Source organism: Crocodylus siamensis, chromosome 4 (assembly GCF_052110815.1).
Source record: "Crocodylus siamensis isolate JL-2025a chromosome 4, ASM5211081v1, whole genome shotgun sequence".
Lineage (NCBI taxonomy): Eukaryota > Metazoa > Chordata > Crocodylia > Crocodylidae > Crocodylus > Crocodylus siamensis.
The window spans coordinates 170,221-195,990 of NC_143398.1; the positions used below are offsets into that span (position 1 = coordinate 170,221).

At 50.0% G+C, this 25,770-nt stretch overlaps 1 protein-coding gene across 4 annotated transcripts in view; it reads left to right on the top strand.

Annotated features, from left to right (window-relative positions):
- LOC149865286 (uncharacterized) overlaps positions 1–12,299 on the top strand; it is a 47,994-nt gene extending 35,695 nt beyond the window's left edge. For 3 of the 4 annotated variants that reach the window (XM_090041280.1, XM_090041278.1, XM_090041281.1), the window contains 4 exons: positions 1,639–1,748; positions 8,130–8,219; positions 8,752–8,872; positions 11,309–12,299. In XM_090041280.1, the coding sequence (XP_089897406.1) occupies positions 1,639–1,748; positions 8,130–8,219; positions 8,752–8,872; positions 11,309–11,560 (573 nt within the window). In that variant the 3' untranslated portion in view covers positions 11,561–12,299. Of the gene's footprint in view, positions 1–1,638; positions 1,749–6,075; positions 6,783–8,129; positions 8,220–8,751; positions 8,873–11,308 lie in introns of those variants that run through there. The other variant, XM_090041282.1, reaches the window with a different exon arrangement.
- Positions 12,300–25,770: the final 13,471 nt, after the last annotated feature.

The window sequence follows — 25,770 nt, forward strand, 5'->3', positions numbered from 1 at the left end:
CTGCATCGCACTAGTTCTTATGACTTTTGGTTCTCTCTTCCAAAAGGTCCTAATTTGTTATAGAGAGCTAGAGGTGCTTTGTGCCAGGGCTGGAGTGGGTATTCTTGTGTCTGGAATGTCTGTTATGTTGCCTGTGATTGCAGAGGACTGGGTTTGAGGGCTTGGGCATTGCCTTCCAGTCTTATGCTCCAATCTTTTTTATGCCTCTGATTCAGCCTTCTCCACCAGGTACACACTTATGGGGTCTCTGCTCCTTAAGCCCAGCTTTAAAATAAAATCCATCCAATCCTTGGGTCTGAAAGTTTAAGTGCAAACAGAATGGAAAAAAAAAACCCCTGTCTCTTATGGAAATGAGGAACTAAGTGCCCTGGCTTAGTAAAGCCTAATGTGAGCCAGCTCTGTGCTAGCTGTCCCAGTACAGCTCTGCCAACACACTTTCGCATCCAGTGCTGCTGCAGGAGGGTGATGATTTAGGAACAGTCTCTAGCAGGGTGTGTCCAGGTTAGAAGAGGATCAACACTTCAGCATAACCCCTAGAGCCATGGGCCTTTGTACACGCCATGTTTTTCGCCCTTTCATGCACCACAACTGTGTGTCTGTTTGCACGAGCAGGATTTCCGGATGCTTTAAAAGTCCTTCTTGTGTATTAAAGTAAAACTCCTCAGACATAATTTAGTTTGGCTCACTGGGAATTAAAGCATCCTGTTCATGGATTGGTTGTGTGCAAACACAAAGACACTCAAAGATGTGTAATGAGCCTCTGTCTACCAGATGGTTTTGTAGTTCACCCTTTAAATTGCTTTCTTTTTTGAATTGCTTCCACTTTTTTTTTTCTTGTACAGTTTGCCAGTTCAGCACACGCACAGGCATGGGCATAGGGCATGGAGTATGGTGTGGGGGGCCCCAGGCCGGGGGGGCAGCGCTGGACCATCCCACTGTCCTGCAGTGAGGGCCGGAGACCAGGCTTAATTAGTTTGAAAACCTAGTGCATGCAAACACTGACAGGACACTCCAAAGCTTAATTCATTCAAAAGCCTAGTGTGTGCAAACACTGATGCAATGCTCCAAAATAAACAAGCTTAAGTTTTATAAACCTATTTAATTTAATGAGGATTAAAACCTATGGTGTGTACAGGCACCTATAATCAGTTTGGGACCCAGGCTCAGACTCATTGCCCTGTTGCTACAGTGATGGGCACTTTAGCCAGCCATGCAATGAACAGGAATGTCACACATGTTCTTCCGTGATATAAGGTAGCACAAAGTAATCCTTAAAGACATTAAACAGATGGAGAGTCTAGCACTTCCCCAGAAAATAAGCAGGCTTTCTCCATCAGTGAAGAAGAGTTTTACTTCTGGAGACTGAGTTTCTAGGGAGTCTGCATTAATCTCTTACCAAGCTGTTGCATCTGCCCTACCTTCTAGAAGGGATGGCTGAAGTCTATTTTTTATGACCCTGCAAAAATCCACATGCAGCCCAAGTGTCATACTCAACAAAAATAGCATGAGTTTAACTAACTGATGAGTCATCCAAAAAAGCATTTCTCTTCCAGTAACAATGTTAAGAACGCTCCTAGTGTTTTAGCGAGTGGAGATGGTTTGATGTAGTGTATGTCAACTGCACCTTCTCTTTGGCAGCTCGGTTGGATTAGCTATGGCTTTACGACAGAGCCATCGTACAGAAAGCTTGACTGTTCCCAGGGGGATGGTGTTGACGTGAGGACTGTAACAAAGGAGAGAGATGACCAGTAAGTGCAATTCCTGTTTCTCCGCTGGCCCCCAGAGTGCCCGAGCACACCATACCCCTTTCCATGTTCCCTTTGATTCCTGAATCCTGGCAATGGGGCATCTAGCACGCATTCCCCAGTGGGCTGGGATGAGATCTTATATTACACAATAAAAGCAAGGTCAGAGGAGTCAGAATAGCTGATGAAACAAAGTCCTTCCTACCTAAACAAAGAGAGGCTCCGTCTTTCTGAGGCTGCATAGCAAAGGTCCTGAGTATACACCGTGCTGTAGCCCCACATGGGTTCTCCACTCCTGGACCCTTACCAGGCTGCTGTATAGAACCAAATACCAGGTCCTATGCACTCCCAATTTGCTGGAGCTGGACAGGGTTTAAGCACCGTGTTTCTGCCTCTTGGTCTCCAGGCACACACCTCAGGCATGCACCCAATTTTAGATCCTTTTGCAGTGGAGGTCGCACAGCCCAATTCCTAGGCCAGCAATCAGTAACCTGCAACCTGCAGGCTGGATCCAGGGCTGTGGTGGTGTTTGGCAGCATTTGGTGCTGGGGACCTTGCTTGTGCTGCACCACAGCCCGGTGGCAAGGAGAAGCAGTGGTGGCAGCAACAATCAGGTCCCAGCACTGCCCTTCTCGGACTCTAGCTGGGCCATTTGAGCCCAGCACTGGAAAATGCTGCTGAACAGTGGTTTGTGTTACACCCAGGATGACTCTAGGGGCTTTTATTTTGTCCAGAGAAGTATGAGAGAAGCCAAAGCAAGTTCCTCCAAATGATGCCCTGATTTATTGAGATATTAGCAATCCAGCAACATTATCAAGAGCAGCTCCATGCAGCAGAGAATGCACAGACATACTCAGTGCCGGGTCATGAGGACTTCACCCCTCACAATCCATCCTCATGGTGGAGGCAGGCTCCAGACTCCCAGTTTTATATAGTTCAGGTTCTAGTGTCTATATTCCCACCCATTTCTCTGAGCTAATGGTCCCTTGGCCAGTTGAGCAGGATGCAGGGAAACTGGGTCATGACCTGTGATCATTGTTCTTTTCTGCAGTCACCTTGTTAGCATGGGGTGGGATTACTGGCCAGTGCATCTCAACTCCCTTGAAACTGTCCCTCATCATCCGCCTTCTCTTGCATGCTAATCTTTGTGATTCAGACTGAACTGTTTCTGAGATCAGAGGATGTCTGAGGAGGAACCCAGCACAGCAAAAAAGGGGTGAGGGTTGTTTGGGACAACCCAACACCTGGGCCCTGAAACTGATGCTGGTTCTCCAAAAGCATCAGGATAGTTAATGCACTCTCCCTGGATGCCCCAAAAGCCATGGAGCCTGTGGTTTCCCGTTCCTTTCTCTGGGACCCACGTCCCCATGCAGCCAGTTAACATTTGGACTCTGCAAAAGAGTTTCTAAATACCACCCCTCCCTGCACACACGTACACACATGCTCACCTCACTCAGAGAAAGCACAAGAGAACCGTAGCTCCAGAGATAAACAACAGATGCCTTCACGCAAGATCCTGCCTCAGTTCCCTCATCCCTTCCCAGGGTCCTTCAGGGCTCAGTCACTGTCTGCCCAGGAGTTGTGAGTTCTGCATCCCCTTTCCTCCTGGTGGTTTTGGTGCCTTGGCTTCAGCATGCACGGAAGCCCTCCTGCATATAAGCCCACTTTTGGTCACGAGTCCACGTACAAGACCAGATGATCCAGTCCTGATATGTTTGCAGGCCCAGCCCCTTTGTCCCAGGAAGGGCGGTGGCACCAGTAACTCACTGGGGCATGTATACTTTTCCAGGCGGCTTTGACCTGCCAGGTCAAGGCTGTTCAGTTGTTATGTCAGGCCTTCTCGCCCTAACGCAACCAGCACGATGCAGGGAGCAACTGGAAGAGGATGAACCCAGGGAGTTCAGAGTCAGATTGGAATCCATCGAGGTAACATTTAGCAGTGGCAGGGACGCTAACCCTGGCGTTCTGGCCAACTTCTCCCCACAACTCACAGGGCTCTTTACTCACTTAAACCTTTGCTGGTAGTAGTTTGAACTGATGTTCTACTTTTGATGTCAGTTATCATGTGAGCATTAGGTAATTTCTTGAATTTGTATTTTGTATTACCTTTTGTGAGGCCTCAGTTGGGGTCATTTTTTAATTTGTTTGATATTATCCGTTTTCTAATAAAATGTCTATGATAAAAAAAAAAAAAGCTTTAAGCCAGAGGCTTAGCAGGGCAGCTCCATGCCTGGCACAATCATGTGATGCCCAGGGCAGTGCCAGCTCCTGCTGTGTTGTTTGCAGCTGCAACAACAGTTGCTTTTGTGCCCCCACAACAAAGGCAGTGCCCAGAGCCGCAGTCCCAGTTGCCACCTCCCGCCCCTCAGTTGTGCTGCTTTTGTAAGCTGTTGCTGTGCTCTGCTGAACAGCAAGTGTGCTCCATCGCAGAGGCAGCTGCAGCAGTGTCTGAAAGGGGAAAGCCAAAGCCTGAACCTCCAGGACATTCCTTGTCGTATTTAATTAACAGCGGGGCCCTCAGCCTGGCTTTGTTGCTTGTGGCCACTGTTGCCAAATTACTGTGCTCTGTATCACCACATTAACACGCAGTGTTAGCACTGTTAGATGTATAAACACGATTCTCCTGATAAACCCAGATTTCTGGTGGGAATCACAAACAGTGTGCCCGGCTGGGACTTTCTGAGTTCTTTGCAATGGAAGAATTGCTCCATGATCTTTCCATAGTCAAAAAACAAGTGAAAGTGAAGAGCTGGTATTTTCTGAGGGAAGCACTGAGCCTAATGAGGTTGAGAACCATTGTCACAGTGCTAGGGGGCCTCAGGCACGGGTCAAGACCTTGTTGTGCTCGACACTGCAAGCAGAGAGAAGACGACAGTCTGTGCCTGACGGAGCCTAGATTCGAAGTATTAGAAAAGAAACAGGAGATGGGCACAGGCCACCTTGGGGAATACAAGGAAACACCAAAAAAGTAGGGAGCAACACAGTGACCAGTGGTCTTAACACATTAGCAACCTAGCTGTTGTTCAGCTTTTTGTAAGCATCATGGCAGACAGTGCGAAAGAGGGGAGTGAAGGAGAACAGTGGGATAATATAAGCCAGCACTGTGCCCTTGGTGCCAGGAGGGCTACCGGCATCCTGGTCTGCAGATCAAGGGCAGTGATTCTTCCCCTCTATTCAGCACTGGGGAGGCCGCATCTGGGGTCCTGTGTCCAGTTTTGGGCCCCCACAACAGACAGGATGTGGGCACATTGGAGAGAGTCCAGCAGAGGGCAACGAAAATGGTTTGGGGCTAGGAGACATGACTGGTGAGAAGAGGCTGAGGGAACTGGGCTGATTTGGTTTAGAGAAGTGAGGACTATGGGGGGATTAAACAGCAGCCTTCAGCTCCCTGAATGGTGGGTTGCAAAGAGGATGGAGCTGGACTGTTCTCAGTAGCAGCAGGTGACAGAACAAGGAGCAATGGGTTCAAGTTGCAGCAAGGGAAGTTTAGGGTAGATATTAGGCCAAATTTTCTCACTAGGAGGGTGGTAAAAAACTGGAACAGGTTACCCAGCGAGGTGGTGGAGTCTCCATCTCTGGAAGTTTTGCAGACCCAGCTAGACAAAGCTTTGGCCGGGATGATGTAGTTGGGACTGGTCCTGCTTGGAGCAGGGGGTTGGACTAGATGTGACCTCCTGGGGTCTCTTCAACCCCCATTTTCTGTGATTCTATTAATATACTTTCCAGTACAGACAATGGTGGTCGCAAGTGTGGTTCTGCTCTGAACAGTGCCTGTGAAACTGGTACATTATGAAACAACAGCTCTGCCCCTGTGTTGTATTCAGAGTCTGGTTGCACTTTGTTGTGATGCTTTTTATTAGTGAGGGGTCTGTAGAGCTGGTGGACCTGGGGAGAGTGACCTGGAATCTCTTTCTTCTGAGGTGTCAGCTCCAGAAATGTCTGCTGTGTGCCAATCAGCAGTAACAGTGCAAGCAGCCAAGGGGGTTGTGTGGATCTCTCCGAGAATGCGATTTGGCCCATAGCATTTTTGGTGGGAGGGGCCCAGTATGACTCTTATTCCAGGGGCACTTTGCACGGCTGACAGCTGAAGGGGAAAATATCTTTACTTGCAAACAGATCACGTTCCGCTTTACGCGGGGTCTGTACCTCACCCATCGCCATCAATCTGAGCATCTTTCAGGAGTTCATTAAGTGGCATGACCAGTATCTGTCACATGCCTGTTCTCTTGTCTTTTCCCCAGGGGATAAACGTGCAATGGCAAGTCTTATTTTGGTAGAGTTGCTTTGGGTTTTTGTGTTATAAATATACATGTTTCTCTCTGTACGCTAGAGAAAGGAGGTCAAAGAAAGGTGCCTTGCTCTTTGGGCAGAAGATGGAGTGTGCTTCCACGGCTCTGAACTCCGGGGGCAGTTTCGTTCCACCGTCTTGGACTGGTTTGCAAGAAGGTTCTGCCTCCTGCAGAAAAAAAATGCCCCCTTTTTTGGAGGGTCTCATGCCAGAGGACCATAGCTGTCCATTACAGTCTTCCCACCCAAGCTTTTTGTGCTTTTTTACATCTCCTGGCCAGCAGTAAAGGCAGAGACCTGGTACTTGATCTGAAATCCCATGGAAGCTCCTGTTGAGAGCAGAGGACAGGTTTGATATGCACATGGTGGTGTAGTTGCTGAAGAGACACCCTGCAGCTTTCTGTACCAGCTGGAGCTTCCTAAGCACAGAAGCTTTCACACCTGGGAACATCACAAGTTGTCACCTGGCTACGAGGTAGTGGAAGCACGAATCACGAAGGACAGGCTGCTCTCCACTAGAATGAGCCAGAGTCTCTTAGGTGTGGAAGGAAGCTGTACTTGCAGACGCTGCCGTGTGAGAGGTGGTATCAGCAAGGAATCCAGGAACAGTCCTAAATTGCAGACTGAAATGGCAAAATGTGGTGCTGAACTTGAACCAAAGAGGACCGTACCATAGCTGCAAATGTTGTGTATTCTTGCCAGGGCATACCATAGCTGCTGTCCACATTGATCCTTGTGGGGCCTCCACAGGTCAGTGGTCTCGGGGTGGAGGAGTTTCCCGTCACTACTTGTTGGATACGTCCCTCCAGGAGGGACTTGAAGCATTTTAGCTCATTATCTGGCCCTCTTGCCCAAGACCCTTGCCTAAGTAATCATGAGCCACTGTGAAGCAATGAGCATGGAATCCACTGCACTGGTTTTCACAGTCCCTTTGCAGATCATGGGAAAGTTGGGTTGGAAGAGACCTCACGAGGTCATTTAGTCCAGCCCCTTGCTCAGGACAAGATCAGCCCTGTCTCAAGTTCCAGCAAGGGAAGTTTAGGTTAGATACCAGAAGGGTGGTGAAGCACAGGGACAGGTTACCCAGAGAGGTGGTAGGATCTGCATCCTTGGCTGGGATGATGTAGCTGGGGCTGGTTCTGCTTTGAACAGGGGGTTGGACTAGATGTGACCTCCTGAGCTGCCTTCCACCCCTCATTTTCTGTGATTCTGTGATTAAACCATCCTAGCCAAGTATCTGTCCAGTCTGTTCTTGAAAACCTCCAAGGATGGAGATCCGCAGCTTGTCTCGGCAGCCTGTCTCAGTGCTTGACCACCCTCAGAGTCGGAAAGTTCCTGCTAACCTTCAACATAAATTCCTTGTGCTGTAGCCTGAGACCATTGCTCCTAGTCGTGTCCCCTGCAGCCACAGAGAAAAACCCATCTCCATTCTCCCCGTGATCTCCCTTCAGATATTTGAAGACTGTTAGCAGGTCCCTTCTCCATCTCTTCTCCAAACTAAATAGCCCTAGGTTTTTCAGCCTTTCAGATACCCGCACTCTCTGTTCAAGCTCTTCAAAAAAATATTTTGGCAAAAAACCCTGTCCCCGGACACGGGACCTTCCAGAAGAGAGCACTTTCCTGTTATGCCAGCAGAGGGTGCAGTCTGCTCTCCTAGTATCACATTGTCTGCAGTCATCTTTATTTAGGGTTATAGTATATTGTATATAGTACATGATATTACTATATACGTACAGTATATAGTACAGTTACACTGCAAAGACAGGGACTGTCCCGCTACCCATGGGGTTACTAGAGGTAGCAGTATAGCCATTGCTGCGCGTGGTGGAACTCATTCTGCGGCTGTGTGCACACTCCGGAGCCTCTGTACCTAAGATTAGGCCAATAACCACCGTCTCCTGTCAGCGTAGCTGCTTTCACACCAGCGGCTTCACTGGCATCCTTCCCTCAGCATAGGCGGGCCACCTTTTCATGCTCCCCTAGCCAATGTAAAACTGTTGCCTGAAAGTTCTCCATGTTTTAAGCATAGTCGCTCTGCTCCAGTGAAAGCCAGCGGCACACTATTGATATCACCGTCTTATTTTTTGGTTCTTTCAGCCTCATGTACTCCTTTGACTATGGACACAGGCATTGCTACCGGCTGAAAAGGGATCATGAGGGAGCCTATATGACGAAGCTGGCAGAAAGGTAACCAGCATTGCACTTGTCCTTTGGAAAGTCTTTGCCTGTAGCTGTTTCTAATTCTGTATTTATCTTACGATGAATGGAATGGTGACTGAGTGCCTTGAAAATTGCACTGCTTTAATTCAGCCAAGGCAGAAGCAACGTAAATATTTCTTCCTTGCCCACCTCATTCAAAAGTCTCCTTGGTGCTCGTGAGGGGTGTTTTACCATGAAGCAAATGATGTTGTGTCTTGGACACCTGAAGTTAGGTACCTGCATCAACGGGCTTGTTTTCCAGATGTCCTGAATACCCACAACTTCTGTTGATTTCCTTGATTGATGAGTGTTCAACTTAAACATCAAGCCACTTATTCAAGCATCTAAAGACGGATGTAGGTGTAGGCACCCCAGCCAGAGAAGGATCTCTGTGTGCACCTAGCTGGGGCCTTGGTATAAGGTCATTGTTATGTTATTCCAGCACCAGGAAAATCCCTTCCCGGAGTCCCTAACTGCATTGCCAGTCTCTGAACCTTTGTTTCCTCCTGGTGTATGGCAGCTCTGAGAAGGCAATTCAGGAAAGCCTGAGGGAGTTCTTTGGCTTCCTGAGAATCCTTGTTCATGCGGTCACCCTTTTCCTCGTGGAGCTGGCCCGGTTTCTCAGCAAGTCGGTCATTCAGGTGAGTGGTCCCAGTCTGGCTCTCAGGGCAGTAGAGCAGACTTGTACTGGTGGGTATGAGTTTGGTTTCTCTGAAGGAATTAAACCGTTCTGAGAAGGCTGAACCTGAAGGGCTAAGTCCCAGCTCACCTTCCCATGCCTATGCAGCACTCATGTAGTCAGCAGGATTCACAGACTTGTTGGAATCTGACAGGGCCGTGCCATGAGCGCTTCTGCTGTGGCCTCAGACTTGTCTTAGCACCTGTGCTACCCCAACCCCTGCCTGCCTGGTAGGACAAGAGTACACAAAATGTCAGGTATGTCCTGAACCTGTCGTCACAGGGAAGCCTCTCTGGGGGAGGAGAAGTAGGACAGTAACCTAGTGATTAGGGCATTTGCTAAGGAAGTGGGAGACCTGGGTTCTAGCACTCTGCTACCTGGATGGGGGTTGAATCTCTACCTCCTGCTTTCCTGGAAGAGTGCTCTCATCCCCAGCCCATTGCCCAGAGCACTCCCCATCTTAAAGGTGATCCACTGGGCACCCTCAGGGCTCACTGTGCATGCAGCACTGGTGGTCAGCAGAGGGTGTGTGTTGCCCATCATGCATAGGCTGTATCCAGTGTTAGACACAGCACAGGAGGTCTGAGGTATGGGCTGCATGCGGTGCCCCATACTGACCCCCTGCGCTGCCTCTGGTGCCAGATCTGGCCCGTGTGCCATGGGCAGCATATGCCCCATATTGGCCCCATGTACTGCATGTGAGTGAGTCCTGGGGCCAGCACATGCATGGGCTGGACCCCTGGATCCAGTGCCACAGGTGCTCCACAGGGTCCTGGTCCAGCTGTGGACCGGGTGGGTTTGACACCGCTGGGCTAGTAGGATGAGAGTAAGCATAAGAACAGAAGAACTGCCATTGACCGGGTCAAACCACAGGTCCATCTCACCCAGTTTCTTGAGTCACACAGGGGCGGAGAGCAGAGGCTGGAAGGGAGAGTGCCCTAGGTCTGACCAGGGATTTTTTCCATTGTTCCTCTCCCTTGCAGCCTCCAGCATTGAATGTCCAGGACGGTCTGATGCAGAGGCCGTGCGCCTCAGTCCTGTGCTCCATAGCTCCTTATGTCCCTTTCCTCCATATCAGAGGGCCTATGTAGGGCTTTGCCTGGGCCTTTACCCCCAGTTAGGGCAGTCCCAGTGCTGTGTAGCCATTGTTATCCGATGAATGGTCAGTGCAAGGTGCAGTTATGGAGCTCTGTCAGTGCCACATGGGCACGTAAAGGTGAAAAGGATTTATCCCAGAGTCCTCCACTGTAGCCTTCGTTCGGCGTGTGGATGAGTTGAAGTGGCCTCCAGCATTCAGCTCATTTTCAGTCCATATATTTTGTGGGGAGGGGGCAAACTAAGACAGTGATTCTTTGGAAGACCAGTCTTGCCTAAGAAAGGTGAACATGTCTGCAAGGAAGCCTTGTTTTCCAGAGCAATGTTTAAAGGAAAGTTCTGATATTTTGATCCCTGTGGTTAGAGAGAATTGTAGTTTGTCAATGGCAAAGAAATTCTCCAACAAGACTTTGCTTGTTACAAATGGTCTTGTGTTGTATCTGGGTTGATGTTAGTTTTAGAGTTTAGATTATGGATTGGATGTGTCTGGGATGGTTTGGACAGGGCTGAACCTGCCTCAGGCAGGAGGTTGGGCTAGATGTGACCTCTGGAGGTCCCCTCCAGCCCTACTTCTCTATGCTTTCTATAAAATTCTTGTGACTTCCAAAAGTACCACAAGGAGGTCTTCCCCAGCCATCGCAACACTTCAGGAAGCTGATGGCCAAGCCACTTGGAACATAGGATGACCCAAAATTAACTTAGGGAAAAAAAAGAGAGTTTTATGAGGCTTGGTGATGAAAAAAAGTTTACAACACAGTAACTATAAAACTCCTGATTTTCCCCTTCTCTCCCCTCACCCACTGAAGGGACCAGAGTCTGTGCAGACTAGTCCATCCATGAGGACCCTTTTAATAAATCAAGAAGTTTGAAAACCAAGATTTACTGGGAAGATAAGTTGCACTCCAGCCCTCACCGCTGCTGTATAGCACCTAGAAAAGAGTCAACTTTTCTGTGGCTTTAAATGCGTCTGTCCTCTGCATTTTTCTGTGGTTGGAAGCAGTAGAGATTTTTCCACCTTTTCCTCTTTGGCCCCCAGTCTCTTGGTCCCTCCTGGCTGTTCTCCACCTTCTCAGCATATTGCACTCCCCTGCTGCCATTCTCCTCCCTCTCACAGCTGACCCTTTGATCCCAGATACTGTCAAGTCTGATGGATCTATTAAGAGGCTCTTCATGGGTGGACTAGTCTGCACAGACTCTTTTTGAACTTAGCAGTTACTGTGCATGTCCAGATGTAGTGCTTTGGTGGCTGATGCTTGTAGTCAGCCAAAGCAAGCTGCTGACCAGATCCTTCTGTTCCTCCCAGGTCCTGCTGGTGGGCCTGCTAACGGTGGTTGGAGATCACATGTTGAAGCCCTTCTTGGTTGCTGTATTTAACAGCATCCTGCAGCCCTTGCTGATCTTCCTGCTGAATGTGCTGTGCAGCGTCCGGAACCTGACCTACCCGGTCATCGACATCCTGAAAGGTGTTTGCTTGCAGGTCACTATGGTGCTCAAAGCCTTCAGACTGGTTGAAGTCAACATGCAGTCAGACAGGCCGTTAGCTCAGAGGGTGTAGGTAGGAGACTCACTTGAACAGGGAATGAGGAAAGATTCACTCTTCAGCCTGCATCTCGGCTTTGCCAAGTTGAAGATCATTGGAAGCCCGAGTTAACACGCATCAAAGTGGAGCAGGAAGCATCCATCCTCATCTTGATGGTAGGGTCTGAGCAGCACTGCATTGGGATCCAGAGTCACTGCTGTCTGGACCTGCACAGTCAAGCAGAGCATAACCATGTGCTTCAGCTTTGTGCTTCATCTGGCCTATGTTTGCTCTTTGTTCATGTATCACCCAGCCTGTTCCCTGCGGGTTAGAATGAGGGATTAAAAATGTGAAGCTGTGTCAAACTCTGTGGACTGCCAGCATCGCTAAGGCATCCAGATATGGAAGGCTCAGCAATGACTGCAGAGGGAAGTAGGCAGTGATGCCTCCTTGGGAAGTACCCTCCATCCCCCCATAGGCCATATCTGAGGAGGGGAGGGAAGAATAGAAAGAGGAAGAGGCTGAAGAAATGAACTATAATATATGTATGTAATATATTATTTTGCATAACTCTTCCTCAAATCATATTTGGTTAGGGCCATCTGCAGATAGTGGCCTTAAAAGGGGAAATGGAGGAAAAATGAGTGATGTAGCAAGATGTTGATGTCTAAGGTGTGGGGTGGGGGGGCTAGGTATAATTTTCTCTAGTGCTTCATTTGAGTAAATTATAAAACTATACTATATCCTGTCTAATTAAAATATTGTCTTGGATGCACCATCTGTAACTGGCTTTTATTCTTCTGTTAAATCTGTGCCTGTCATTTTGAAATGAGGCTGGCAGTACTTTTGAGGCTTGACATTCTCCTTCATGACACCCTCTTGCAAAACTCACCTGTAGGACTCGTGGGTTTTAGCTCAGCTCTCACAGTTAATCAAGCAAAGGGGGTTTTCCGACCAAAGGAGCTTCTCTGCCTCTTCTCCCTGGAGAGAAGACCTGCCACCTCCTTGCTGTGTTTGCAGGGAGGAGGGTATCTCTTGCAGGAGCAGAGCTATCAATCCTATTTTCCAGGCATCTTCTTTCACTGACCCCCCTTGTAATGTCTGCACTAATCTTTACATTTGTAGTTAACGCAGCTCTCACTGTGGTATCAGTGTAGGCCGATAACGGGCTGTGCAGGATTTCTGAGACCCTGTGAGAATCACCTATCAATTTTAAGCTAGTTTCTTTTTACCTTTGAGCTATTTCCAGGGATGAAATGGCAGGAGAATCAGGTTTTTTTGGTATTTTCAAGCTACCAGGAACTGCAGTTTTGTGAAACAACTGGGTCTGCTGTTATTTTAGCTCTAGAAATGCGCCTCGGAGGCACTGAAATGTTTATGACCACACATACAAAAACCACACCAGGCCTTTCCCCAAATCCAAACTGACCGGGAGATGGGTTGGAACCCACACTGAGGGACCAGACTTCCACAATTGGGGTCTTTTTGAGGCTGACTGCATGATAGTGGAGTTGCCAATGCAGATGCCTTCCTCCTCATCGGGATTAGGTAGCACTGAGGGCTCTGTAGTAATCAGCCTCCCTATAGGCAAGGTGACAATTGCAACCTGGCTTTGCTGTCAGCTGGGCAAATAGTTCAAGACACCAGAGACTTGAGGGCTGTGGAGCTTAGTTAAACCTTTACACCTGTCTTGGCAAGCTAAGGAGGGAACGGTGGGACACAGAAGGAACTCGGAATAAGCAGGGGAGAGCCCCTTAGAATCTGAAGGGCACGGGCTGCAAAGCAAAGATTTCATCTCTTTACCTGCAGGGGAGCTTCGCAGCGCTCAGAGTGAGAGAGCGGGTCCCAGCAATGCTGCTTCAAGGGAGTCTCATGAATTGATTTTAAGGCTCAAAAGTTTCTATAAGCTATTTAGATCATGTAAATTAAATAACAAATACAATGCTCAAGCAGTGTTTGCTACTGAAATGTAAAGAAAGTCAAAACACTGACTGGCAGAAATCGGTAGCCAAGCACCTAGAACCAGCATTGGTTGAAGTGCTTAAACCAGCTTTCAACAGCCAACACAGAGGGAAGAATGGACCTCACTGCATCAAAAGCCCTGGGATAGCTCAGAGGCCTGGTCAGGGGAAGCTCCCTGTGCTCCCAGCTGCTGGAGTCCTACAGCTTCTCCTCTGTTTGGAAGGGGCTAATGTTGCTTGGAAGTGGGAAGTGACCCGCCACATGTGCCATCACAGCGATCCAGCTACAGCCGTGCAAAACAGGCATGCAGTCTCCCTTCTTCTGTCGCTGAAGGTGCATTGGCCGAGCAGGATTTGTGGGTTCATTGATCAGCGGTCCAGGACAGCCTGTTCCTATGTTTATGATGTATCAGACCGGGGTGCTCAACCCACAGCCTGTGGGCCAGATCCAGCCCCTGGCTCTTTGTCATCTGGTCTGAAAATTTGGCAGCAGGGGAGTGGTGATGCCCAGGCACCCGATCCTGGCATGCAGGCCTCCAGGGCCTAATCCTGGCATGCTGGGGCAGCACAGGGCCTGATCCTGGCATGCAGGGGTGGCACGGGACCCTGTCCCAACACACAGAGCCCAGCAGCGAATTAGTGATTTTCTGTGACAAAGTAAAAGAGAAGGTCACACGCTCCAGTGCTGCTGTAAGCCAAGGTCATTGCACACAATAGTGGCTCCTTGCATTTTTCCAGCTCCCCGCCACACATGCCACCCTCCCATCCTCAACTGCGATCCCTCATGATGTCCAACACTAGCTCCCACCATCCTCCCCTGCGTGTTGAGGGCCCTTTGACCCCGATCCCATTTCCTCATCCCCATTTCCCCCTGCAGTTAGTGTTTTTCTTTCTTCTGCCCAGAAGAGACATCGTTCAGAGCATCAGCATTCCCCTGGGGATCATGGACAGAGCTGGGATGAGGTGGTAACAGCACCCATCAACTGGTTCTCCTGAAGCCTGCAGGGACAGGGGCTGCTAATCAGCTGGGGCTGGGTGTGCCATTCATTTACTACCTTTTCTTTTGCTACAGTTTTCATGAAAATCAATTGACTTCTGCCCACAGATACCTAGAACATAACGATTTTTTCTCCAAGAGTCCATGATCTCAGGGTTCAGGAGCTCAGCATGATCCCAGAGTTGAGGAGCTCTGCCTGTGGCTTGTCCATCCTGGCAATAAAAATCCTCCCTCCAACCTGCGATGCTAAATCCAGGCCTCGTTTCTGCACAGGGCGAATCAATATATTCTGTGTTGCTGAATTTCTGGGGAGGTGGTAAGCTCCTGTGTAGGTCTGGCAGATAGAAGCTGTTATTTATCCTACAGCAAGGCTTCTTTGGCCCCTTTCTACAGCTCTCCTCACCAGTATCAGACTGTGCATTCACGGATACCATTTTGTGATAGATTTGGAGCTGCTCCGCAATAACGGATAAACACTTAGGGTTGAACTGATTAGTAAGATGTTAATTGTTGGCTGGATACTATTGCACCTATTCAGCACCTCAGTAGGTTTAGCTGCTGAAGTGTGATGCTATTTCATCCTGCGCAAGTCCCTGGAAAACTGGTCATTCAAACAGCGGGTGTGTGTCCTCCCCCTCACAGCATTTTTGTGACTCAGCCCTGCAGATCAGATGCAGAGGTGTAGCACAAAAGTAGATGCCTTTGTGCCTTTTCAAAACTTGAATAAGATGAAATACAGTTGTGCCTAGGTGCCTAAATCCCCTTAGATACAGAAAAAGGGGAATAGATTCGGGCCTTTTGTGTGCAGACTTCCAAAAAATCCTTTCCCAGGATCTGCCTTAATTCTATTGAAAAAATTCTAATATAATAAAGGGCTTTGTCTGTCTGTCTGGGCATAATGCTTTTGCTCAAGTGGAAGTGCGATATAGGGTTACCATACATCTGGGTTTCCCTGCTCTCTTTAAGCCAGGGGTGGGCAAAATGTGGCCTGCGGGCTGGATGTGGCCTGCCAGGCCATTCTATCCAGCCCACAGGGGCCCCTAAAAAATTTAGAAAATTAATATTTATCTGCCCCTGGCTGCCTGTCGTGCGGCCCTCGATGGCTTGCCAAAACTCAGTAAGCGGCCCTCTGCCCAAAATAATTGCTTGCCCCTGCGTTAAGCCCTCTGATCCCATGGGGGCGGGTTGTCCAGGGTTTCCCTTTGTTCCTGGGCCGGAGCAGGGGGAGGCGATGGGGAACACACACGGCCTGCCTGCAGCTGCGGAGGTGCAGACCCATGCGGGGCTCCCTGCTGCCTCCATCCCTCCCCCTCTCCCACCCCCGGGCACAACAAAATCCTGGACTCAGGGCAGGGGAGCAGGGGTGGGGGCTGGGGCTGCAACAGGGCAGGGGAGGGGAAAGGTTGTGTGTTCTCCAGCGGGGAAAGGGGATGGCGGTGGGGAGCAGCGGGGGTAGCAGGGAGCTCTGTGGCCGGGCAGTAATGCAGGCGCCCAGGGATGGGGGAAGGACGGGGCAGGAGGGGGCTGTGGCCAGGCTGCCTGCAGGGCACTGCAGCCCCATCCCAGGGAGGGAGGCCACAAGCCTCCCCTCCTCTCCCCTCAGCCGTCTGGGGCCGGGCACACTCCACTGCTGCCTGCATGAATCAGAGCCACAACGCTCCTCCCAGGCAGGGCTGGGGGAAGGGGGCTGCAGGTTGGGAGCGAGGGGCACCGGGGTGGGAGCAGGCCACTGTGGGTTGGGAGTGCGGGGGGCACTGGCCAGGGGGCTGTGGGTCAGGAGTGAGGGGCATCAGCGTGGGGGACTGTTCATGGCAGGCAGACTGTGTTTGTGTCTGTGTCCATGTGCAGAGAGTGAGTGAACAGAGTGCATGCTCACCTGTGTGTGCACATATGTGTGTGTGTCAGTGTGTGTTCATGCAGGAGTATGAGTGGATGTGTGTGTGTTCATGGCAGGGGGAGTGTGTTTATGTCTGTGCTCATGTGCAGAGGTGAGTGAGAATAGAGTGCACGTCTGTGTGTGTGTGTGTGTGTGTGTGTGCATGTGTGTGCCCATGTCTGTGTGCATGCATGTGTCTGTGTTCATGGCAGGGAGAGTGTGTTTGTGTCCATGTGCAGAGGTGAGTGAGTAGAGTGTGCACCCATCTGTGTGTATGCATGCATGGGTCTGTGTGTGCAAGCATGCATGCATGTGTGTGTATGCATGCATCTGTGCTCATGGCAAGAAGGAGAGTGTGTTTGTGTCTGTGTCCATGTGCAGAGAGTGAGTGAATGGAGTGTGTGTCCGTCTGTGTGTGTGTGTGTGTGCACATGCGTGTGCCAGTGCATGCATGCGTGTTTATGTGTTCATGGCAGGAGGGAGTGTGTTTGTCTTTGTGTGTCCATGTCCTGAGTGAGTAGCGTGTGTGTCCATCTGCATGTGTGCATGCGCATGTCTGTGTGTGTGTGTGCATGCATGCATCTGTGTTCATGGCAGGAGGGAGAGTGTGTTTGTGTCTGTGGGTAGATGTGCAGGGAATGAGTGGGTAGAGTGCTCACCCTTCTGTACGTGTGTGCATGTGTGTGTGTGTGCATGTGTGTGCATGTGTGTGTGTTCATGGCAGGGAGAGTATGTTTGTGTCTGTGGGTCCATGTGCAGAGTGAGTGAGAGTAGCATGCACCCGTCTGTGTAAAAGCCTGTGTGTGCCTGTGTGTATGTTTGCCCACAGCGGGCTGGGGGGGCAGGGAGCAAGGAGAAGAGGCAGGCATGTGCCCCACCCCCCTCCCCAGCCAGGCATGGTCCCCCTCCCCCACAGCCCAGCTCCCATGGGGGGAGGGGGCATCCAACGTTGTGTTTGCCCAGGCCCCTGTGTACATTCATCCACCTCTAGGTGCGGGGCCGGACACAGAGGGGTGGGGGGCCACGGGCACGGATGCAGAGCAGCAGGGGGAGGGGATTGGAGCAGGACTGGACGCAGAACAGTGGGGTGTGTGGGGGTGCACGGGGCTGGACGTAGAGTTGGGGGGCAGGTTGTGTGGTGCTGGATGTGGAGCGGTGGCAGCACCAGACTGTGGGTGGTGGTGGTGGCTGCTGCATGCGAGCTCCCCCTCCTTCCCCCACCCTGTTCCTGGGAAACAGCAGTGGTGCAGGGTGGGGGTCCTCCGTGTGTTCCCCCGGTCATTTGTGATGGGCAAGTGGCTAGTAAAGCATATTTTGGTTTGAAGAAAGATGTTTGATCACTGTGCGCTACGGGGCACTGACTCCTGATAGGGAAAGCTGTTGATGCCCCAGCTCTGCCAGATCTGCCAGCATAGCTGAACAGCGGGTGTTGAACAATACGCTGCAACAGCCGGGAGCCCCGCCTGGGAATGAGAGCATCGTCAAAGCGAATCACATGGTATAGGGGTGGATATAAGGGGAACACCCCTGGGGTGCACCTAGAGTAAAAAATCATGGGATCACAGAGAAGTGGGGTGGAAGGGACCTCCAGAGGTCATCTAGCCCAAGCCCCTGCCTGAGCCAGGATCCGCCCTGTCCAAACCATCCTACGCAAATCCATGCTCTAAGCGCTTTGTAGAACTACCATCAACCCTGACACAACCACATAACACCCTCACCCACCGCAGGTAAAGCAGGGAAGGCAATGTCCTGCTTCTGTAAAAGGTTGCTAATATATGCGCAAGAGGTCTCAGGTAGAGACCGTGCCCCCCACTACACAGGAAAACAAATAACCCCTCAGTCTGCATCAATCTGACCATGGGGTAAAAATCCTTCCTGACCCTAAATGTGGCATCGGTCTGATCCTGAGCACAGGGGCAAGACCCTCTAACCAGGGCCCTCCAGCGCTGAGTCCCAGCAGCAGCATTGGCACAGCCCAGTCAAAATCTCCAGCCTTGGCTGTAGCCAGCACCCAGTCAACACTGTTAAAAAGGAGAGGGTCATTAATACCAGTGGATTAAAGAGTTTAGAAGGGATCAGGTAGATGCTAATGAGCCATGGAGTCACCCAACTGCCTCGGCATTGCCTGACCTGCTGCCACTGCCAGGCAGTTGGCTTTAAACTTTGGTTGGAGCAAGAATCAAAGGGCACCAGTGCACCCTGCCCACATCCACCTGTGCCTGGATCACTAGCTTATTAGTAAAGCTTACGGTTTCTTTTTAACTGGAGATAAATATGTGCTCCGTTATAGGTGACGAGGCATCGCACTATCTGCTCCCCCGTCTCCACTGTTACCTAAAGTGAGGCTTTATTACAGAGCCCTCAATGTTACCCAGTCCCGATGAGGAGGGAAAGCATCTGCACTGAGAGCTCAGCTATCGCACAGTCAGCTCTCTCTGCAGCAGTGGTAGGAAAGTCCCCGATGGCAGAAGTCTGGTCCTTTACTATGAGTTCAAACAGTCTCCCAGTCAGTTCGGATCATTGTGCTTTTTGTATGCACGGTCATAAATGTTTCAGTGCCTCAGAGACCCATTTCCAGGGCTAAAATAACATCAGGTCCAGTTGTTTCACAAAACTGCCGTTCCTGGCTGCTTGAAAATACCAAGATGAAAGTGATTCTCCTGACCTTTCATCCCTGGAAATATCACAAAGGTCAAAAGAATCTAGCTAAAAATGTACAGATGATTCTCACAGGGTCTCAGAAATCCTGCACCGCCTGTTATCGGCCTACACCAATACCACAGTGAGAGCTGCATGGACCACAAATGCAAAGATCAGTGCAGACACTACAAGGGGTTCAGTGAAAGAAGATGGCTGGAACATAGGATGAATAGTTCTGCTCCTGAATGAGATACCCCCCGCCCTGCAAACACAGCAAGGCGGTAGCAGGTCTTCTCCCCAGGGAGAAGAGGCAGAGAAGTTTCTTTTGTTAGAAAACCCTCTCCGGCTTACTAAGTGTGAGCTAAAGCTCGTGAGTTGTACAGGTGAGCTGTGCAAGAGGGTTTCATGAAGCATGTCAAGCCTTAAAGACGTTGCCAACCTCATTTCAAAACGAAAAGCAGGGAGTTAACAAAAGGAAGAAGAATTGCAACAATGTAACACATCCAAAACTCACAAGTCATTCTGTGCTACAGAGTGTTTCTTGTCACTGTGTATCCTGCTTGGCTGTAAAGATGATCGTCTTTCCTGTGTGATTGTTGTATATTGTGCTGCCTCTAGGATGGAAAAGGACTCCCCCCCACTTTGTGTCTTATTGTATTGTCCTTGCACGGGCTCTTTAAGGCCAAAGCCCTCGTGTTCAGCACTGCAGGGATCAGTTTGTCTGGGGCAGTTTTGCAGCACCGGGGAGTTTATTTTCCCTGCTGCGAGGAGCCAGGGGACATAGTCTTGGTTCCTCTCACTCACCAGGACTGGGCTGGGTCAGGGTCAGGGACAGAGCAATTGTAATTCTTGCAGACATACGAGGGCAACTGTTAAGATCCACCCTGGATGTGATCCCAGGGAGGTATAATAATAAATACTGTTAGTTCAGCACAGCAGTGTCCAGAGTGAGCTGCTGAACTCACAGCACCTCATCTGGCAATGAGGATGGGATGCTTGCTAAAGACACCCTTAGACTATGGGACAACATTTTGAGACCCGGTTGTTTTTTGTGATCAGAGGGAAGTATTTTTTTTTCCCCCCCCCCCTCTCTATTATGGCTGACGTTAGTTAAAATGGCCAAATGGGGGCATATAGAAGAATTTCCCGGCTTCTTGGGACTCTTCTGCGGAAAAGCTATCCTATTACCTGGAAGCCAATAAAGTGGAAAACCCAGAACAAAAGCGTGCGATCCTCCCGACAGTCTGTGGGGCCAAAACATTTCCTACTGTTCGCTCCCTCCCAGCATCTGCCTTACCAGCCACTAAGTCTTATGCTGAACCAATTGCCCTGCTAAAGACATGTTCTTGCCCAAGGCCATCTGTTACCCTGCAGAGATGTCATTTTTTTAAACGAGACCAAAAGGCCAATGAAAGCGTAGCGGATTACCTGGCTGAGCTCCATTGCCTTGCTGAATTTGGTGAGCTTGGTGATCTCCTGGATAGTCTGCTTCATGACCGTCTTGTCGGTGGGGTTCAAGATGAAGCAATCCAACATTGCCTGCTCTCTGAACCAAATTTGACCTTGGTTACTGCACAAAAGAAGCCTTGGCAGCTGAAGCAGCATCCCATAATGTGAGAGAAACTCACTGAGAGACTCAGATAAGTTTTACAGAGATCTGAGAAAGTAAAACAGGAGAGATGTCATCACCTGGGAGTTTCCAGTATCAAGTTTCTGGGATATTAAATTGATGCTTGTGGCATTCACCCAGTTGAAGACGGTAAAAGCAGGACATGATGCCCCTGTACCAGAAGGCAGACAGGATCTTCAAGCATTCCTAGGACTTCTCAGTTTTTATCACTTCTTCTTGAAAGGCAAAGCCACCATAGCAGAGCCCCTTCATCGCTTACTGGATAAAGGAGCTCAGTGAAGTGGACTTGCCAGCACAACGAAGCTTTTCCGGGAGTCAAGAAGTTGCTGACATCAGACTCTGTCCTTGTTCCCTATGATGAGCGGAAGCCACTGTCCATTACTTGTGATGCCTCGCCGCTTGGTGTTGGCGCTGTCCTCAGTCACACATTGCCTGACGGCACGGACGCACCCATTGCTTTTCACCCAAGAACAATCACTTCAACGGAGAAGAACTATGCATGGATTGATAAAGAAGCATCAGCAATCATTGCAGGAGTAAAACAATTTCACAATTACGGTTAAAATTCAAAATCTGAATGGATCATAAACCCCTTCTTGGATTTTTTACTACAGACAAGTCAACTTCTCCTATTTTGTCTTCCTGTAAGCAATGCTGGAGCATCATGCTAAATGCATATGACTATACACTTGTGTACAAACCTGGGGAAAAGATTGCAAATGCTGTTGCATTAAGCCGCCTACCACTGCAAATACCTGATTGTGCTACTCCCTCACCAGCGGAAGACCCCATGGTGGAATCCATGCCAGAAGCCCCTCTGCAGGCTGATCAGGTAGCAAGGCTGACTGCAAAAGACCCTATCCTTGCCATGTTTGCAACTGGGTGCGGAGGGGCTGGCCTGCAGACAAATTGGCTGAGGAATTCAGGCCATTTTCAGCATGTCAGCATGAGCTGTCTGCCCACAAGGGTTGTCTCTTTTGGGGAAATCATGTCATAATCCTAACAACAGGATGCCAAATCATACTGACATCACTGCATGCAGCACACCCAGGCATTGTCAGGATGAAAGCGCTGGCTAGAAGTGATGTAAGGTGGCCAGGTAAGGACAATGACCTAGAAAGTGTTGAAAGGGAGTGCAGTACTTGTCAAGCAACCCATCATAATCCACCAGAGGGACCAGTATTCATGCGGGAAATGACAAAGGAACCCTGGTCATGCATCCACATTGATTTTGCTGGCCCTTTCCAAGGTAAGGACTTCTTAATTGTGGTTGACTAGTACTCAGAATAGCTTGAAGTGATTACTGTCTCAACTCTTACATCAACTGCCAATATCGCAGCTCTCCGTCAGCTGTTTGCAACCCATGGGGTGCTCAGCACTATTGTTTCTGATAATGGCAGTGCATCCCCCTCAGCAGATTTGCAAGATTTTGCCAGCTGCAACCTCATCTGAAGTGTTACCATTGCACCTCGCAGGTCACAGACCAATGGGCAAGCTGAGTGAATGGTGCAGACTACAAAAGATGCACTGAAAAGGATTGTTGTAGGAGACTGGCCTACCAGACTGGCCAGATTTCTGTTTGCTCAACCTGTAATTCCTTGCCCTACAACAGGGCCTAGCCCATCAGAGCTTCTTATGGGTCATTGTCTCAAGACATGGGCCGGCAGTGTGGGGACGCGGTCAGGAAGGCCAACCGCACCTTGTCCTGCATCCACAGATGCATCTTGAGCAGGTCCAAGGAGGCGATCCTCCCCCTCTATGCGGCACTGGTCAGGCCACAGCTGGAGTACTGCGTCCAGCTCTGGAAGCCGCACTTCAAGAGGGATGTGGACAGCATGGAGAGGGTCCAGAGGAGGCCACTCGCATGGTCAGGGGACAACAGGGCAGGCCCTACGAGGAGAGGCGACAGGACCTGAACCTGTTCAGCCTTCACAAGAGAAGGCTGAGGGGGGATCTAGTGGCCTGCTACAAACTAGTCAGGGGAGACCAGCAGGCACTGGAGGAGTCCCTGTTCCCCCGAGCGCTGCCAGGAGTGACCAGGAATAACGGTCACAAGCTGGCAGAGGGGAGATTCAGACTAGACATCAGGAGGCGCGACTTCACGGTCAGGGTGGCCGGGATCTGGAACCAGCTTCCAAGAGAAGTGGTGCTGGCTCCTACCCTGGGGGTCTTTAAGAGGAGGCTAGATGAACACCTTGCTGGGGTCGTTTGACCCCAGTGCTTTTTCCTGCCATGGCAGGGGGTCGGACTTGATGATCTGCTCAGGTCCCTTCTGACCCTAGAAACTATGAAACTATGAAGATATGCCATGACTATGTTAACCGAGACCTTGTGCGAGACATGCAGGTCAGGAAAGAAAAGAAGCTGGACTCTGCCTTGGTACCTTATGTCTTTATATTCCACAAGAGACTGTGTTTGCTCAGAGCTATGGGACAGGCCCACAGTGGGCTCAATCTAAAATTGTGAGCACCACAGGACCCGTATCATATACAGTCCAGACTGATGACGGACAAGTTTGGAGACATCATGTGGGCCAGCTGCATGGGTGGTTTCCTACTGATAACCCAACACCTGAGCTATCTCCAGGCACCAATCCACCACCGACAGACATGGAGTCATTGGGGAAGTGCCTACTGGTTTCCACCAACTCAAGCCCTTTTCCATCACCGTCAGAAGGAAGTGTTGCTGTTGATTCTCCAGATTCTCCAGACAGGCTGACAGGGCCGTCATCTGTTGAAGCTCTCACTGAGGCAGGCTCCGTGGAAAGACCACAGTGGAAGCGGAGCCCTCCTAAATTCTTGGCTGACTATTCTGGCTAGGGCGAAGGGCTGCTGTGTCTTATTGTATTTTCCTTGCACTGTCCCTTTAAGGCCCAAACCCTCATTTTCAGCACTGCAGGGTGCAGGGTTTGTTTTGGGGCAGTTTTACAGCACTGAGGACTCTACTTTTCATGCCTCGAGGAGCCAGGGGATATATTCTTGGTTCCTGTCACTCACCAGGACAGGGCTGGGTCAAAGTCAGGGACAGAGCAAGTATAAATCTTGCGTACATAGTAGGGCAACTGTTAAGATCCACCCTGGATATGATCCCAGAGAGTTATGTGAATAAATAACTTAGTTCAACACAGGAGTGTCCGGAGCGTTGTTGCTGAACTCGCAGCAGATCACCCCTTCCAGACCACTGCCTTAATATTCCTGAACAGAACCTGTAAAACCAGTTTAGCGACTGGCCAAATCCTGGAGCGCTGACCCCCTTTGAAATGATTGGTTTGCATTAGCACTGTTCCAGTGAGGCTGCTTCTTGACTGGGGCCCTGCAATTAGGTTTCAAGTCCAGTAGCCGTGTGGGGTTTGGTCTGGGACTCCAGGGCAGGAGCTGGTGGTGGCTCACCCCCACAGCCACTCAGGCAGGAGCAGAGATCAAGGTGCCACAGCAGCTCAGCAGTCATATCCATGGGAATCCAGGCCAGGAGCAGTGACTGGCACTCCCCAGCAGCTCGGCAGAGCTACATCAACTTCCCAAAGGGCCCTTCACGATGCAGAGGGAACCGGTGCCCCCAGCAGACAGTGACATCGAGGGAGACGACACACTCAAATTCCAAGGGACGAACCTCTTTTGGGTCGAGACTCCTCCGCTCCTGGACTGCTAAGCCTGGGGACGAAGGCTCCCCAATAGGGGTAGGCCTGATGCAGGGTATGCTTTCAACTGGGACAGTGCTTTTGTCTTGCTTGACTGCATGTTGTGTTCTGGTGTGTGTCTGTAATAAATCAGGGGGTTGTGTTCATCCTGCTTGCCAGGGAAGGGTTGTTGGTTTTATTGGGCATCCTAGTGATTCATGTAGTGTTTCCCAGGTAGATCGGGTGGGGGGCTCGAGTCAAGGTAAAATATATTTAGTACCTCCAAAACTGAACCCGTCCCTTGTTGATGCTGATAGGTGCTCAGCAAAAGTGACAAGTAGTTAGACCCTCCCATGCATATTTGCATTTGAGCACATGCGTGTGCTCATGCTTTACTTTTCTGTTCACCATTGTGTGCATCCATGGCACACATCTCGTTTCAGCACTGGTTGATGGATCTTGGGGCTGTGGTCTGCACTGGGTGGATTCTGTCTCTGATGGGTTTGGGGGCACATGTAGGGAGATGCTAAAGGTGAAACAAGGGTGCTCAGCTTTGGCTCTGCTGGCAGATTAGCAGCAGGTGGGTGGCAATGAGTGCAAGAGGGCCACCCCACTCCATTTTTTCTCTGTAAATGCCTTAGGATCTGGAGTTTTCTCGAGACTCAGCCAGGCCGAGGTTAATCACTGCAGAAAGAGATGAGCAGCTCTGTGTATCATTCCCCCACACCCACACTCCAGCAGGGCTTCTCTGACTTGGATTTCCTCTCTCAAGCATGGCTGATTGCTTTTGGCTGCATTTCGTCTAGCAGCACTCCTGTTCCTTGAGGACAGGTCAGTAAAACCACACCACTGTGAACTAGTCAAAGTGAAATCACAACGAGGTACTTTGCTTTTAGTCTGAGAAGCCCCAGTCAACCAAATTTGTTCTCTTTTTGGGTTCAGTCTGGGTTCAGACCCTGCTATGAGCTCAAAACCAACTGCTGAGAAGCAGGACTCTGTTTTATTTTGCAGGGATATTATAAGTGCTGGAGAAATGTAAATCATATATGAAAATCTATGGTCTTGGGCTGAGGCTGGCTGTGTTTATGACAGAGAGGCCTATTGACACAACAGCCATCAAACAGGCTATCTGGCTCTCAGGTATCCCCTACCAATGAAGTGGTGACTTTCACTGAAGCCTCTGAGAGTGATTTAGGCTCAGATCTAAAAATCAGATGTAGATATCTGAGTCCAAAATTGCCAACTGAAAATTTCAGCCCAGCTGCTCCTTGCCCTGGAAGCACCACAGTTGTTCAATGTTACAGTGCCCTAGATACCTAGCTTGGGCAGGTCCAAAAGCACTTTTGTCTTGACAAGGCTTTGCAATTGGGCCCTCACTGGTTTGGATCCTGAAACAAGGCACTTCTGTGCCTGTCTCCCCAGGGGAGCTTGATCTTATGGGCACTCTGAGTGGATCTGTGCAAAATGCTGTTGTAGCAAGGTCACTTAAGGTGCAGGAGGTGATGCTAGCTATTTCTTTATATATA